The 17,264-nt window shown below is 42.6% G+C and overlaps 1 protein-coding gene across 5 annotated transcripts in view; it reads left to right on the top strand.

The window, feature by feature from the left end:
• Positions 1–14,224, top strand: part of LOC121619896 (MAP7 domain-containing protein 1-like) — a 41,262-nt gene extending 27,038 nt beyond the window's left edge. For 2 of the 5 annotated variants that reach the window (XM_041955838.1, XM_041955836.1), the window contains 11 exons: positions 3,822–3,941; positions 5,186–5,313; positions 6,454–6,596; positions 7,126–7,367; positions 8,483–8,822; positions 8,960–9,140; positions 11,373–11,477; positions 11,583–11,633; positions 11,727–11,781; positions 11,876–12,136; positions 13,613–14,224. In XM_041955838.1, coding sequence (XP_041811772.1) covers positions 3,822–3,941; positions 5,186–5,313; positions 6,454–6,596; positions 7,126–7,367; positions 8,483–8,822; positions 8,960–9,140; positions 11,373–11,477; positions 11,583–11,633; positions 11,727–11,781; positions 11,876–12,136; positions 13,613–13,623 — 1,637 coding nt within the window. In that variant the 3' untranslated portion in view covers positions 13,624–14,224. Of the gene's footprint in view, positions 1–3,821; positions 3,942–5,161; positions 5,314–6,453; positions 6,597–7,125; positions 7,368–8,482; positions 8,823–8,959; positions 9,141–11,372; positions 11,478–11,582; positions 11,634–11,726; positions 11,782–11,875; positions 12,137–13,612 lie in introns of all 5 variants that reach the window. The other 3 variants (XM_041955837.1, XM_041955834.1, XM_041955835.1) reach the window with 2 other exon arrangements.
• Positions 14,225–17,264: the final 3,040 nt, after the last annotated feature.

The following is a 17,264-nucleotide window of genomic DNA, read 5'->3' as shown; positions in this document are numbered from 1 at the left end:
TCAGATTCGTCACGCCTCATAACATGTGTCATTATAGATCGTATCACCCACAGTGCAATCAGCAGTTCGGCTCTCGGCTCCCCCCGTCACAACAAAAGAGATTCAGATTTCGTGCTTGATCATAACTAAAACAGATGCTCCTCCACTGCGGGAACATGAGAGGACAGGTCTGAGCTGAATCATGTTTCTGCAAAGCCAGAGTCAATATCAGAGCTGGTGTTTCTGGCCTTGAGAGATGCTCTGCACAGTGTACCAGCAATACTGTGGTGGTGGGGGTGGGGGTGGGGGTAGCGATGCTGGACTGATGACGTTTATAGATCCAGGCGTCAGTCTACCTCCAGGTGAACAGTCGATCGCCAGGCAGCAGCTCAGCTCAGCCTCCTCTTGCCGCATTGGAGAAAGCGGAGGAGGAGGGAAACGACGGTTGCCTAGCAACAGGAGGTAGTCGAGTTATCAGTTAGTCATAAAACATGTTAAAATGATCTGGCCTGCGTGCAGCAGAGGTGACTGCAGGAGCTGTTACATAATAAAGCCTGTCTATGTTCGGAGGAGTGGGTTTTTTTTTTTAGTGTTTTACGTTAAACGAGACCCGCAGACCCCTCGTGTTGTTGTTGAAGCGCTGTTGTGATTGCACTATTGTCATGTGTATGTGTGGTATGTGTTTGTAGGTGTCATGCATACCTCTGTGTATGTCAACAGACTACAATAGAGCATTGCAAAGACGCAGCGCACATGGTCCAGCTGTCACCGAATGAAGCATCCGTGCACAGCATGTTGTCAGTCGAAGTTTTTCTTATGAGAGACAGGACATTTGCACAAACTGGACGAGCTGTCGTACATCATTAGATCTCATGTCGGGATGGTGCATTCTGTGTCCATCTGTGTGTTTTATGTCTCCTGTGCACTTTCGTGTTTTCTGTTGTGGCAGGACAGAACAGTGAAAGAACTGAAAAAGAGGACAAAACCTACATGAACATATCAACTCATTGACGTTCTTGCAGGGAGTTAGATGAGACGATAGATGCCAGTAACATGTCTGTACGCTAATCATGAAGCTACAACCAGCAGCCGGTTAGCTTATCTAAAAATTAAGACAGGAAACAGAGGGAAATAGCTAGCCTGCCACACTCACTTCCTCAAGTGCTTGTCTAGTATTTGTGCTAAGCTAAGCTAACCCCCTGCTGGTTGTAGCTACATATTTACCAGATGTTAGAGTGGAATTGCAGGAGAGTATAAAAGAACATGTATGTTAAAAAAAAAAAGAAGTACTCAACTACAAATAAATGTCCCGCAACTTAAAAAATGCTACTTAAGTAAATGTACATTTGTATTATCTCAATATTTACATAAGTACATAGTCTGTGTTATATAACAATATAAGATTAGATTATCATATTTTGATCCATTAATGTGTAATAAGTAGTTGAGGTTCAGCTCATTTTAACTACTTTATCTACATAAAATTTTGAAATATTTTAGAAACATATGTTTGTGTGTAAAATCTTAACTTGCAATGCAGCTATTAATTAAATGTAGGCAGTGAAATGTGTTGAGGTTTAAATATAAAGTAGCATTAAATGGAAATACTGCAGCAAAGTACCTCAAAACTCTAACAAATATTGAGTAAATGTAGTACTTTCCATCACAGTCTGCAGGATTAAAGTTTAATTTTTTTTATTTTAATTTCAGTTAGTGTTGAAGAAGTTTGAGCTTGGTTCTTTATGATATTCTAGTATTTGTGTTGTGCTTTATATAATCCATACACAGGCATCAATTGTTTCTAACAAACATTTTCACACTGATTTGATTGTGATAGAGTCAAAGATGGCGCCGACCTTTGACTAAAAGCAACTTTATCCTCTGACGTTAAGTTTGCTTTGCTCATATGAGAGAGTGATCTACTGGTGTGAATGTGTTTTTCCACCCGCCATTACAATGCATTTGATTATATTCTGCTGTTGTTGGACGTCATAAGTGCTGAATTTTCATCACATGACAGTCAATAACAGTTCGATACACACCGTATGATCCCAGAACGGGTCGGAGTTGTGTGTGTTGCTTGTTGAACAAACAGCACTAATACCATGGCAGGTTTTTTTGCACTGCTTTGGGTTTGAGTGGGGTCAAGTAAACAGCCACACTGGCTTCTTGTGTGATGTGTTTCTGAGCGGTAAGTAATGGAAATTAACTTGGGTTTGCTCCTCCGTGTGTTGTTGTCTAATGGTACTGTGTGTAACATGTACGCTGACGTGCAGTCATTCATCATGTTTGACTTTTCTGTATCTTGTCTGTCTGATCGGCAGACTGGAGTTTGAGTTATACAAAGACGTCCTGGTCACAGTAATAATCTCACTGGATGAGTTAAACCTCGCTGTGTGAAGCTTGATAAATAGCTTTCTTAAAGGAAAACTAGGGTTTATTGTGGTTATATCTGACAGCAGCATATCACCAAGTTAACTGTGGAGATCTGGGGAACAACATAGCTGAAAATGGGTCCAACGTTGGAGAGAAACAGAGAGAGTCAGATGATCAGACAGGTTTTCAGCAAAAACAAATTTGGAAGAGAAAACAAAATCCAACCTGTAACATTTTTACCCCAAAAATCCATCGCAGTGCACAGTGTGGTTCAACCTTGACCTACAAAATCACCGTTTTCCTGTGCAATAAGGGATTATTAGTAGCATTATGGGTGCATATAAAATGGAAGCTAATGTGGCTAACATGTGCTTGTTTACTACCTGTAAGATCCTCTGACTGTTTGTGTTTGTTGGAGCTTTTTTCAGTCATGCTGCCATGTCCTCAGATCTCAACAATTACTTTTTATAATGTTATCATAACCGATAAAATGACTGGCTAAAGCCAAAAAATCCAACTGCTGCAACAAAGTTAAGCTTCCCTGTAAGACTCATGCTCGGTGTGGTCTTCAGATACCTTAAAATAGAACTTTTGATGTTGGTCTTTTCAGTAAGTCACGTAAAAATTATGCTTCGAGTGGTTTGAGTAATAAGAGCACTTTTGTTCGGTGACCTTATAAACTGACGTCACCTTGTTCCAAAAAACGTCAGAAAATTTCTTCTTATGAAGTCGTGACCACATCAATGGATCGTTCAAATAGACTCCTCTCATGAACTTGGTAAACACAGCTGTCCATGGTCAAACTAGCCCTGCTGGCCTGTAGCAAGTTAAATACTACTTTATATAGGCTAGCTAGCTTTCCTGCTAACCTCGCTGTATAATGAGTGTCATCAAAAATGGAAGAAAAACAGAGTTCTTATCATTTATTTTTGAATATCAAAGTTGCCTGTTAGCTCACTTCAGAAAAACAGTGGTGTCTTGACTCCGCCTCCTGATGTCTAAATCAGCCAATGAGATTATTGATGCTCCCCGTGCCTCTGAGAGACGATTCTATACTTGAGTGAGCATTGACGTGCTGGTGGAAAGATCTGAATAATCCTGCATTTTATTCCTGTGCAGTTTAGTTAAACCCTGGAAGACTTTTCATCTTCATCACACTACTTTTAGGAATGTAGTGTCTATGATGTTTCCAGCAGCACATGAATGCAGAGGCAGATTGTGTTACTGGTGTGTGTGTGTGTGTGTGTGTGTGTGTGTGTGTGTGTGTGTGTGTGTGTGTGTGTGAGTGAGGGGAGACAGGAAGTGCTGCAGTGTCATCAGTGAGGAGTTGTACACCTCCTGCAGTGTGAGTGTGCACCTGTGCGGCAGTATACGTGTATGCAGGAGATATGAGGGTGTCTTGAGTACCTGTGAGTGCCTGTGTGCTCTGACAGTAACCCGACACTGACGGCGCCCTCTTGTGTCAGCCCGCAGCCTGCGTCTGAGCCCGTGGGAGAGCCGGATCGTGGAGCGGCTCATGACGCCGACGCTGTCCTTCCTGGCCCGCAGTCGCAGCGCCGCCACCCTCCTCAACAACAGCGACTCTCGTGAGTGTGAGACCACATCTAGATCTTTCTCTCAATGTACCCATAATCCGCTTTGGCCACCTTTAGTGGTTTTTGTTTCCCCTCTCTGTCTTGCTTTTTATCTCTTGTATAAAAGTCAGTGGGGATGTTTTGTTTGATTGAAAGAGGAGGCTGCAACTAATGGGTATTGTCATCCTTGACCTTGCAAACAGCAGTTTAGAAAATAATCTCACAGCAGGGTTCATGTAGTGGCTGTTCTGGAGCTTTCAATCACATCACCTGACCTTCATCAGCTGATGTTCAAACTTCCATTTTTCTGAGCACCTCCCCGGACTGTTCGTCAGCTTTGAAGTCTTTTAAATGTGCAGAACAAAATGGAAATAGACGTTGTGGTCAGACTGTTTTCTCAACAATAATTATTGTCAATATGGATAAATCTGTGAATTGTTTGTTAGATTAATTGTTAAGTCTAAAAATGTAAGAAAGTATGGAAAATTCCACACTCCAGTTTCCCATCTTCAGATTGCTTGTACTGTATGTTCAACCAACAATCCAAAAACCACAAAAATTTAACTTACAATGTTATGAAAAAGCTAAAAGGAGCAAAATCTCACATTTAAGAAACTGGAATTGGCAAATATTTTGTATTTTTGCATTTTAAATAAGTTGTTTCAGTCTAGTATGTATGTATTCATATAATAGATAAAACCCTGTGGTGACGTTTGGTTTGGTAAGGCTGCACCTAACCACTATCTTCAATATCAGTTAATCTGTCAGTTATTTGCTGAATTAATTGATTAAATGCTCAGTCCAAAAATGTCAAAATGTAGAAAAAACAACAACAACAACAACAGCAGTCTAAAACCCAAAACAGCCATATATAACTGCAAAATCTCACATTTGAGAAGCTGGAACCAGCAAATATTTTAACTTAGAAATAACTTATAACAATGAATAAGAAACAAACAGTGAAATAAGTCGCCTCCTCCTCAGCCGTCATTACTCTACCTCTCTGCTCGATGTCAGTCGTTGTCTTGTGGCGTGTTGCGTTGACCGTGTGGCCTCGCTGAGATTTTTTTTATTATCACTCTGCATGATGTGTGTGTGTGTGTGTGTGTGTGTGCGTGCGTGCGTGCGTGCGTGCGTGTGTGTGTGCGTGTGTGCGTGTGTGCGTGTGTGCGTGTGTGTGTGCTGGGGCCCTGACCTCGGCCCTGCTGCCGCTCTCTGCATGTGTCACTCAGACTCTCACCACTGCTCCCGTTCAGCCTCCGCCAGCCCGCTGAACGCCTGCTCCCATCACCACCCGCACCAGAACGCCGCCGAGCGCTGGAGGGTCTCCTCCGCCAGCACGCCGGACATCACCCAGCGCCAGCGCCGACGAAACTCCACACCGGTAAGCACAGATGCACAAATATACCCAAACCAACTGTGAATATATGCACTGTTTTCACTATGGATCTTTTAATATGGGGATTAGGATTTAGCTATTTTGGAAGCACATCATTCTTTCATTTGAGGGTTAGGGTTAGGGTTAGGGTTAGATGTTGATTAAATGACTGTGTGCAATGTGAAAGGTGTCGCTCGCAGTGACAAATCCATAGAAGATTATCACCCGGTTCTGTAGTTCCCCTCTAGGTCTGTGGAGCCTTTTTAGCATCTTTCAGCTTTTTGTTTTGGTTTGACAAAACTTTACTGTTTTGGTTCACTCTCACTGCTCTCAGCAGCATTGTTTATGATGGCAAAGCTAAAAATACCTGCTGTACATTACCTACTAAACACCAAACAGCAGACAGACACAGTTAGCAACTACCTGGTGAACATAGCAGAGCATGTAGCATCTAAAGAGCCGGATATTTCCCTGATGAGTTGGTGGAGACCAAAAATTAGCTAAAGGAAGAGCAAATATTGGACTTACTTTCACCAGGTTGCCTGAACAAGACCCCAAATGAATGATTATGTTGCTTTGTGCTGGGTGTGTGAATAAGCAAAGAATGTTCACCAGCTTTACATGATAATATCCCAATTTTGTGTTTATATAATTTTATAACTAAATGCAGGTTTCAAAGTAATTTTACTAGAGCTTCACAGTTCAATCGTAAAATAGATAGATAGATAGATAGATAGATAGATAGATAGATAGATAGATAGATAGATAGATAGATAGATAGATAGATAGATAAAAATAGTGAATTAAAAATAAAGAACTAAGCTATCCAGGATAAACATCTTAACATCTGGAAAAACATCTGGAATAATAATAATAATACTAAGAATCATAAGAATAAACTAATAATAATACATATAAATAGAATAATAATAAACTTTATTATACAAGGATAGCCTGTGTATAAATAAATAAACTGCCGTGGTAGGCTTGAAGATTGCTTCTGCTGGTTTTATAATATGATTCATGAGGAGCCTCTATAATGCTTTTAGGTGACGATATGGAGATTTAGCAAAAGGCCTTTATCTAAAGCGGATGTGTCAGCCTTAGTCTGTGGTCATAACTGGTGATTGGTATCTGTCTTTAAAGGTGGACAAAAAGAAGAAAGAGAAGAAGGACAAGGAGAGGGAGAACGAAAAAGAGAAGAACGCTCTCACAAAAGAGAAAGTGCAGAGGAAGAGACAGACAACATCACCCACCACCATGACCCAGAGATCCAGGCCAGAGACCAGGTATGGTCTGGAAGCACAGATAAACTGCCTTCTGCCGTATATGCACCATACAATCTGTATTTTTAAAAATGTTAAATTAATTCTGTATTGAGTTGATGTAGGAGGGAGGCTGAGGGATCATGTGTTCATGTGCTTAATCCTTGGAGCAGGTTAATGTCTGACAGATGGTCCAAGGTGTTACAAGCTAACTACTAAAAGAGACTCTGCTGGACACCTTTCAGTCGGGGCTGAGGGCCAGACTGCACTCTGTACAGCAGAGTGAGGAGCTCTCAGACTGAAAGAGGGGAGAAAGATGGCTCCCTGCATCCCCTCCTCTCATGTTACACCCCCCGACAGCCAAAGAATCATGGCGACCGAATGCAGAGTTTCAGATGGAGTCACTCATATCTTCCACTTGGCCTAGTTAGGAGCTTTATGTAGCGCATTGGGAGCCTCATTACCTTTTCTCTCACTGCAATGAAATCTCATCTCGTGACTCTTTCTCCTGCTCGTATTTCACCTCCGCTGCCATCTTCTCTCTTCTCATCAGCACCCCGAAGCCCAAAAACAGACCTCCTTCACCCGCCGCCCCCAAAAGCCGGCCCTTGTCCCCCTTGGTGCCTGCAGCGGCCTCCAAGACGCCCACGGGCAAGAAGACACCTCCCCCTGGCACCAAGACCAGACCCAAACGGGCCCAGACGCCCGCCAGGGTGCAGCCCCAGACGGTCACTGCGGTCACCGTGGAAACGGGCCATGAACCCCAGCAGCCAGACACCCCAGAGGAGAAAAAGAGTGAGTGTGGTTACCATGGAGATGATATCCAGGCTTCAAGGTGACATTGAGGTTTTGGCCGGCATTCACGTTGTAGAGTAAAAGCAGCGTGTGTGTGTGTGTGTGTGTGTGTGTGTGTGTGTGTGTGTGTGTGTGTCCTCACTGACCGGCCTTTACTGTGGTCCACCTGCAGCCTCTATCTGTTGTGATGTGCCACAATCACACTGGTTACATTATGTCAACCAGCACCAGGCTGCTGTAACATAACAACAGAGGCCTCTGTGCTTAAACTTGTCGTCTTTTTGATGAATTGTTCTACACAGTTTCTGCTGCAAATCAACTGTTGCAGATGTTGAAAGCTGTTCACACAGTTCCATGAGGGCCGTCCAGTCAGATCAGCGTCTACGTGCAACCAGGGCTATGTTACAAATTGCATGCTTTTTCTTTTTACTTTTATTTGTACTGCAGCTGCCCTTACATTATGTATTGTTGCCTGCAGCATGCATACAACTGGGACATACTACTACATCATAACATTGTGCCTTGAACTTTGACCCTCTTGCTCATATAGCCGTCACAGTCCGCGAAAGTGAAAATTTGACGCTAAAAGAAAAAGTATGTGATTTGCCAAGACCTGGATCTAAATGAATACAAAACAGAAATGAAAAGATACAACAAGACAGTGTTTTATTATGACTGCATGTATTTAACTGCAGATGGATCAGTGTGATGTCAAGTAAAATCGCACACAAATAGGCTCTTCAACATGTGCAGAAAAGTGAATTCAACCTAATAGACATCATCTGTTCTTAGCAGCATATTTGAGCTGCTGTATTCATGTTTGAAACTTGGCACGTCCCAGACAACAGTGAGCATCCTCCGGGGAAAACCTTGAACATGATTCCCAAACTGTTGGCAGGCATGGATGCGAAATTGCCAAAAGTGCATTTGGCGCCCTCCCAATGCGTTCATCTGGACGTGCTTTAAATTTTTAACATAAGTGTTGAATCACAGCTCGGTGATATAATTTATCAGGTGGTGACTTGTCCTCATCTTATTCGTCAGATATTTTTATTAAGTTCCTGTTAAGGCTGCCATATGATTGTGTTTTTGTCTCTTTGTCTTCGCTCTCACAGGCTCCAGTAATGTTCCTGCCATCGTGGTGTCCTCTGCACCGCTCACACCTCCTTCTCTCAGCCCACTGGTTGTATCAGCGGCCTCTCCAGCTGTGCCAAACGTAGAGCCGGCCGCCTCGGCCGTTTCTCCTGCTGCAGCCTCCGCCAGTAATCCCGCTCCTTCTGCTACGCCTGCCGCCGCGGCCGCCTCCGCCGCTCCAGCTGCACCGGCCAGCAGGCCGTCAGCCGGCACCAACGACCCGGAGGAGGCTGCTCGTGCGCTGGCAGAGAAACGCAGACAAGCCCGAGAGCAGCGGGAGAGAGAGGAGCAGGAGCGTCAGGAGCAGGAGCACAAGAACAGGTCAGTCTGTTGTTGATGCTGTGTCAGCACCTTGTTATCCGTCATATAATCTTATCAGAGTTTACAAACACTGTGATATTCATGCAAATACATGACACGAGCATGTTCAGTACTGTAACTACAATGTGTTTTTTCAGGCTGCTTCGGGAGGAGGCGATGGCGCGGGAGGCGGAGGAGAGGAAGCGCAGAGAGGAGGAGGCTCGATTCATGGCCGAGCAGCAGCGTCTGAGGGACGAAAACCAGAGAGCTCAGGAGGAGAAGGAGGCGCAGGAGAGAGCCAAAGCCGAGCAGGAGGAGAACGAGAGGCTGCAGAGACAGGTCAGTGTCGTCGTGGTGTTTTACTTTTAGCCTTTTAGCCTGCGAGGCATCTTTTGACTCAATAAGATCAGTAATAAACATAATCCCTCACTCACTCTAAAGAAATATATTTAATGTTTGACCTCATCAGCTTCATTGATTTCTGTAAATATCTGCTTATTCTGAATTTGATGCACCAACACATTTCAATCAAGTTGGGACAGGAGTGATAGTATCATGATTGGGGTTGAAAGGGGCATCCTGGAAAGGCTCAGTGGTTCAAGCGAGGATGGAGAGAGGTTCACCACTTTGTGAACGCATGATTAGATAAAGGATGTTACTACCTGGGCTCAGGAAGACTTTGTTAAACCTTTGTCAGTAAACAGTTTTGCTGCGAATGATTGAATTCTGTTTAACAACTTTTTTAGAATCAGGGTTGTATGTAATTTGGATCAGTAAATGTTGATTGGTTGGTTTCACTGAAGTATTACATTAAAATAATTTTACTGAACTCCTTGAATACACTCTTGATCTTAAAATCGAACCCTCAACCCTGCACTAAACTCTCTCTTCTACCAGGCCCGACACTTCACCAAACACACCATCATTCCTTGTGAACTGTAAATACTGTACACACTGAACTCTCTAATTTCCATTAACCAACATGAATCCCTGTGATCCCCACCAGCAGAAAGCCCATTTGCCATCTGGGCAGATTAATGCATATGAGGATGCCTGAGCTGTCTGGTGGGAGAGGGGTGGTGTAACAGAAAGTGAGCCCAAACATCAGGCCCTGGTCTGACTCGCTCACCCCCTGACTGTCTGGCATCTGGGCAGATTAAAGGAGGAGAATATGTGCTGCTGTCACGGACGATGTGTGTCATGCATGAGCCCTGCTAGTCAGAGGCCCCTTGTCTGCCCGGGCAGATGCCAGCTGGTGACCTCCATAATGGTGATGAGCAGAGGCTGAGGGAACCATTGTGATAGTGACAGGCCTGTGTTGCCTCCGTCTCGTACACTTGGTTCTGCAGCGGGCTGATAGCCGGATAAGCAGCGTCAGTGTACGCCATGCCTGAAGCTATCGGCTATGCCCGAGTCCCCTTCTCCCCTCAATTGGACCATTGTTCTGCCCTGACAGCTCACTCGCTTGAGATGAGGGTGGCCTCATGTATTTTAGAGCTTTAGTTCAAGTGTTGTGCACTCTGCAGTGGAAACTGTCTGAAAGTGTGTGTGAATATTTAAGATGTGCAACAATTAAATCCAAAACTAATAGATGCAGCCAAAAAGCAGTTTACGTGAAACTGTAGATTTTAAAAACAGCAGGTTACAACAGTTGACAGATGTGATTCATGCTCACATCATATTTTTTGTTTTCGCTGCTGGCTTTAACACATCTGTTTGTTTGGTGCTGAGTCTGAATACTCAGTGAAGCATGTAATCGAGTTTCTCGCATAATATCAACCGTGGCCTGAAGGCTGCAGAGCAGACTGAGCATCTGCTGCCCCCTGGTGGTCATCAGTTGTTCTCCAGCACAGCACATTCACACACAATGTGAACACAAGGGGTGGAAGGAGTGAAATACCACACTGTGAAAATACTCAAGTAAAAGTCTTAAGTAAACATATTTAAGTATTATCAGCACAATTTACCTCAAGTATGAGAAGTAAACGTACTCACTGTGCAGTAAAATGCTCCCTGTCAGTGTTTTATTATTATATCTGATGTTTTTACATTACTGTTGCACTCGTGTGTGTGTTCAATCAATCAAGCACCTCATTTATACCCGTAAATCTAAATATATAAAGGTACATTTGGTCATTATTTCTTACACACGCAAACAGAGGAGAGCGATTTGTGTCTGTAGGGCTCCCTCTCAGGATCCCCCAACGGTCTCCATCACTCAGATCAGCTGTAAGACACTCTTTATGTGGCAAAGATGAAACTTGGGGCAAAAAAGTTCACCGCTACTGAAAATGTAAAGTAATATTTGTGTGAACACTTTTTAGTAAATCCAACTTCTGAAAATACTGGGGACTAAAACGGGACTTTTGCACTGTAGTTTCCATGTTCAGCCGTGAGTGGACGGTTGTGCTGTGGGAATCAACAAAAGGGCACCTGAGGTGTCGGGTGGTGTGTCAAATAATATTTGCATAAACTCTCTTGTGGTTGCACATGTGAACGGGGGGTTGTTTGACTTTTCCGTTAGCTGAAGTGTCATTTTGTCAGCTTCATACTCACGTTGTCTTTTTCCAGAGGGAGGAGGCCGAAGCCAAAGCTCGCGAGGAGGCCGAGCGTCAGCGTCTAGAGAGGGAGAAACACTTTCAGAAAGAGGAGCAGGAGCGGCTGGAGAGGAAGAAGGTGAGGAGAAAAACAAGATTCAGAGTTCAGAAAGTCACACTGGAGTTCATCAGTGGTTCCTCGCCCTTAACAAACATCACATATCTCTCTGTCTGATCTGCACAGCGCCTTGAGGAGATCATGAAGAGGACTCGGAAAAGCGATGCTGGAGATAAGGTTTGTGTGATTCCTTTTAAACAGGCTTGAAGAAACTAGACTTCCTCTCGTCTCGTTTTGAAATAATCAACTCTTTGTTCTTTGTAATCGCAGAAGGACATCAAAGCTTCTCCACAGGTCAACGGCAAAGACACAGAGCTCAGCAAGGGTAAGAGTCACATCTTCAAAACAGTCGAGCTGCTGTTTCGTTAATAAGCCTGAAAAAATTCTGATCATCTCTTTTATTTATTATCTTTGCACAGCAGCTGGAAGCCTGCAGAGCCCCGCCGCAGCAGTCCTCAGCCCGTCGCAAAGTGTGTCCGCTCCTGTCGTAAACGGCGTCCAGCCCGCCGCCCACCAGAATGGCGTCTCAGCCGACTTCGAGGAGATCATCCAGCTGAACAACAGCGGCGGGAGCCCGGCGCAGACTCAGAGCGGACTGGTCGGCGAGCCGATCCTGGCGTTCGAGGGCGGGGAGCCCTTCATGATGAAGACAGGCCCTATGAAGCCTCAGCATGTCGCAGGTACAGTGAAGAGACACCAGGTGACACTGTGATAAAACAGCTGAGTCTAAAACAGTGTTTTAGCCGTATTTGGGAATTTTGGACATTAAAGACAGTACATTTTTTATTTTATTTTAGAATCAGTGAGTCCATAAAAGCCTCTCTGTCTCATGCCAAGACCTCCACATGCAAGCATAAGGACCAATCAGTGTTCCCAACTTTTTCTGCTTTGGTTCCCATAAATAAAAAGAAGGAAGAAGTTTTTTCTTTCCATAATGTTTCATTTGAAGGCCTTTCACAGGCCTTTCACAGTGTTTCACTCAAGTTCTCACAAAAATCTTAACTGAGTCATCTTGTGACTTCTCATATTTATCTCAGCACCAGTTTGAGGGTCCTGACCCTAAAGTTGGGAATCAGTGTCACAGATCAAATGAGTTTAACACGTCACTTTCATGCAAGGTGCAGGGCTCATTGGGCCAGTTAGAAATAAGACTTTATGCAATGTGGACTGGTGATGTAGCATTTGAAGTGTAATATTAATTTCTCCAAGAGTCATCACAATGTGACCAGAGGTGTCTCAGATGTCAGTCTGACAAATTAAAACATTAATCTTTCACTTAGAGGGCCTCCATCAATCTGCGTCATCTTTAATTGTACCTGGAACCTAAAGTGTAAATCTCAAGTCAGTTTGATGTAGAAATTAGACCATTAGAAATTATGTAAACCGCTGATCTTTTTTTTCCTATAGTTCATAGTTTTATCTTCTTTTGTCTGTATTGTGTTTAACAACAGAGGGTTTTTTTCTCCACTGTGGGAGCGAACAAAAAAACAGTAATCCTCCTGATCCCATGTGAACCATCTGCACAAACGCAACGATAATAAAAAAACAAAAGAAAATAGGAGATGGTGGTGATACGCTGCAAACCCCAGCATGCTTTTAACACATGCCTCATAGGAAAGGTGTTGAGTAGCTCACTGATGTAAACACACAAGCTGTTTATAGAAGAGAGAGATGCATAGATTCCCACAAACATGCATGCATATATATTTACATGCTGTCATGCAGTCGTAGGAAAGACAGGCTTCAATGACAGATAACAGCCAAATTCCAAACAAAATACCTGCCAATGCTAACATGCTAACAAGTCGAGATTAGCTATTAATAATCTTACATTCCTTAGTTAGCAGTTATTGTTTCCATTAGACTCAACTTAGATCCACAACTAACAATATAAATATAAATCAATCTTTAGTGTATTGATTATTTGTGTTGTCAGTGAAATGTGAGAAAAACTGTGAAAACGTGCATCATAATTTCCTATAGCTCAAACTTACATCATCAAATTCTTTGTTTTATTTAACCAAAAGTCCAAAAGATGTAAATTTTATTATGAAGATTATGACAATGAAAAGCAGCAAATCCTCACGGTTGAGAAACAGATATGTTTGATTCCACATGTAACAAACCTGCTCTCTGCTGGTTCTGTCTCCCTGCAGAGGTCCTGTGAGTCCCCACACTTCCATGGAGACGCGCCTTATGTCTCAGCTTGAGCTATGAGATTCATGCCACACCACAGCGGCTTATAAACATAGTGTGCCAAACAAACAATGAACAGCGCTGAATTCACATCTACAGTATCTGCCACAGAGGACAAAGACGAGGAGGAGGAGGAGGAGGAGGAGGAGGAAAACTCTGCCCGGAGGACAAAAAACCTCTCATCTGAAACATAAAAAAAGTATTCTCTGTCTTCACCGCGTGTTATGGTGCAGCATTTGTCAAGTTTTATTGAAATGTCACATACAGATTTTTTGGTGCACCTTAAAGATGACTGACTGTGTAACAAATTTTAGAAAATACAGTATAAGACCCTGGAAATACATAATATTTGACAATGGTTGTTATTATTACCGTCGTTACGATATTGTTATTGTTACCTTAAGTTGAACAGTGTGTGTGTGTTTGTTGTTTTCGTCTTGAATTATTGAGTTATTTAACATGGGGAGCATCGTAAGGACCGGCCACAGACAGTGTATGTAAATGTATAATGAGCCTGGCTGCCTCGGCCTCCTGTTACAGGGGATCTGTGAAATAAAGCTTTATGAAAGGGACTCGACTCCGTGTCTGTCCGTCTGCGTCCATCCACACTGAGACATCAGAAGACATTAGAAAACATTAGAAGACACTAGAAGACATTAGAGGACATTAGATATCAGACACTATAAGATTTTTAGCATCTCACAACCCCTCAGATTTGTGTTGTGACTCATCGGCGGGCCCTGAACCTCAGGTTGGGAACCACAATACTTTACTACCGCACTGCAGCTACACTAATTCTGCAGAATGAGTTATTTTACCTTTGAGACTTTAAGTACATTTTGCTTATAATACTTACATGCTTTTGCTTGAGCAAGGTTTTGGATGAAGGACTTTAACTCATTGTGAAGTATTTTCACAGTGTGGTATTAGTACTTTTAAGTAAGTAAAGGATGTGGATACTCCTTCCAGCACAGTATCTCTGTAATAAACACAGGTCCAGAGTTCACTGTCCTTCAGCTGTATTACAGAGTGAAATATTCAGAGTGACCAGAAGGTGGCAGCACAGAAATCTAAAGCACAGTGAGCCAGAGAAGCGCATGATTTCAATGAAGTGTGTTTATGTGTGTGTGTGTGTGTGTGTGTGTGTGTGTGTCACATATATACACACATTATAAGCATTCAAGCAGTAGATGCCAAGATATGCTGACTCATATTGCTAGTATGGGTCAGGCTCCAAAAACATTAGACCCTACATTTCCCATAATGCAACACCTCTTAAGTGCTGTCTATCAAACTCAAAATGCTGTATCGTCAACGCAAGCTTTGGATAATATTATTATAACATAATGATATGCTCTCCCAATGATTACATGAGTGCAATTTAATTTATAACATCCGTGCAGTTGTCTTGGGATTTATATTCAGAGTATAAAAAGTAAGATAAGATAAACTTTATCGATCTCACACTGGGAAAATTTACTTATTACAACAGCTCAATAAAAAATATAGATATAAATACAAGTGTTCATGATGCAGAACAGCCTGATTCAGAATATTATATTCTGGATCAAAATTACTGATGCACTAATGTGTTCATCATTTTAATGTTGCAGCTCGTGAAGGTGGAACTTATTGTAGTGGAATGTATTATTCTTATACCTCGGAATTTATTAGTTGATTAATATTTTGTGTTAATAACCTGAATCTGCAAAGTAACTATGCTGTTAAAAAGATGTAGTGGAGTAGAAGTATAGGATAAAATGGAAATATTTAAGTAAAGTACAAATACATGAAGACTGCATTTCACCTTTGTGAGCCACAAGGGACTGAAAACATTAAATGAGAAAAAGTTTATATCTTGGTATTTTTGCTTTGCCTCTTTGAAACTGGACAGTTCAGTCTCTGGGAAACCAGTAACAGCCTGTTTGTTTGGCCGTGGCTTTCGGTTACACAGAGAAGAGAACTGACCTCAGGCAGATCTGAGGTGAAGTCCAGCCGAAGGATCAAAGGTGCTTGCATGAGATTTGCTGTCTACTTGCTATAATGCACTCTAGCAATCAAACATTAGAAGCCGTGTGGTCGCTCATGTCATGCCTTCAGTTCCAGGTAACTTTGTCCTCAGACAGACCTCTCATTGCTGCAGCAGCCAGTTGCTCTCAGCCACAGTGCTTCTGTCACAGGGTCGCTAGCGTATCAAATGTCTAGCAAAATACACTGGACCTTGTTTCACTGTGACCACGCTGCCATCTGGCACAGAGATGTGATTCTGGACAGAAACCCGGGGGAGGACATGTTGTCTGTGTCTGTTTGCTTTGGTTTGGATGGTGTTTCGTAATTAGAAAGCTTACTCACTATACAATGCAGCCAGATGACGAGACCCTGTTTGCTTCTCTGTCTGAGTGGAGCTGCACATCCTGCTTCTCTTATATTCTGTTGTTTGACTCGTGTTTGTCTGATGTTCACATGGTAACGTTACTCCGGTTTCACCTGCCTGAGACAGGTGCAACACAGCCGTATCATTTCTAAAATTAATATTTCTTCACTTCTACTTATGGAAATGTTGCTCTCAATATCTCAGCAGCTAGTGGATGGATCGCCATTAAACTCTGTGCAGACATTCATGTTCCACAGAGGATGAATCTTAATGACTTTTGTTTTTTTAGTGACATGTCTCAACAACTACCGGATTGATTGTCATGAAATCTGGTGTAAAGATTCATTGTTCCCAGAGGATGAATCCTACTGATGTTTGTGAACCCCTAACTTTTCCTCTAGTGCCAGCAGCAAGTCAAACTTTTCGCTTATCTGGGAAAATTTTGCAACATAGACAGTATCAGATGGATTAGCTCAAAATCTACAGACATTCATGTTCCACAGAGGATGAATCCTAATGACTTTGGTGATGGACTGACTTTTCCTCTAGCACTACTGCTTCATCTGTGGCTTTGAGTAAAATGTCTCAACACTAGCTGTTGGATTACCATGAAATCTGGTGCAGAGATTCATGCTCCCATCAGGATGAATTGTTTGGTTTGATGATCCTTCAATGTTTCATTTAGCACAATTATCAAGATGAAATTTTAATATGTCCAATATCTACTAATAACATTCCCATCAGCCTCAGCTTTTGTTTGTGTTTAGTGCTAATTAGTAAACGCTAGCATGCTAACACACTAAACTAAACACCAGCACCATAAGTACTGTATGTTAGCGTTGTTATTATCAGCATGGTAGTGAGCTGATATTAGCATTTAGCTCAAAGCACCACTGTTCCTAAATACAGCCTCAGAGAGCTGCTAGCATGGCTACATTAGTTGTAATTTTAGCAAACTCTTTGTCTTGTTGTTCTAATGCCTGAGCACAGGAGCTTGATCTTACCATCGATACGGATGTGCATGTGCTGCACATGTACAAGTACACGCAGGATCATTCAATTAAAGATGTAGATGTAACTCCTGATTATGTAATCCTGTTGCAAATGTTTTGCTTTCATGTTCCTGGACATTTTGGTTTTTGTATAACCATTTGACGACTGTGATATCATCATCTGTCCAGGTTTGAGTATGTGCTACTGTGGGAGGTCACGTATACCCAGAGGTCTTTCATTCAGGC

Source organism: Chelmon rostratus, chromosome 16, assembly GCF_017976325.1.
Source record: "Chelmon rostratus isolate fCheRos1 chromosome 16, fCheRos1.pri, whole genome shotgun sequence".
In the NCBI taxonomy this organism is placed as follows: Eukaryota; Metazoa; Chordata; class Actinopteri; order Chaetodontiformes; family Chaetodontidae; genus Chelmon; species Chelmon rostratus.
Note: the sequence above shows the minus strand (reverse complement) of the source record. Positions and strands in the feature narration are given on the sequence as shown.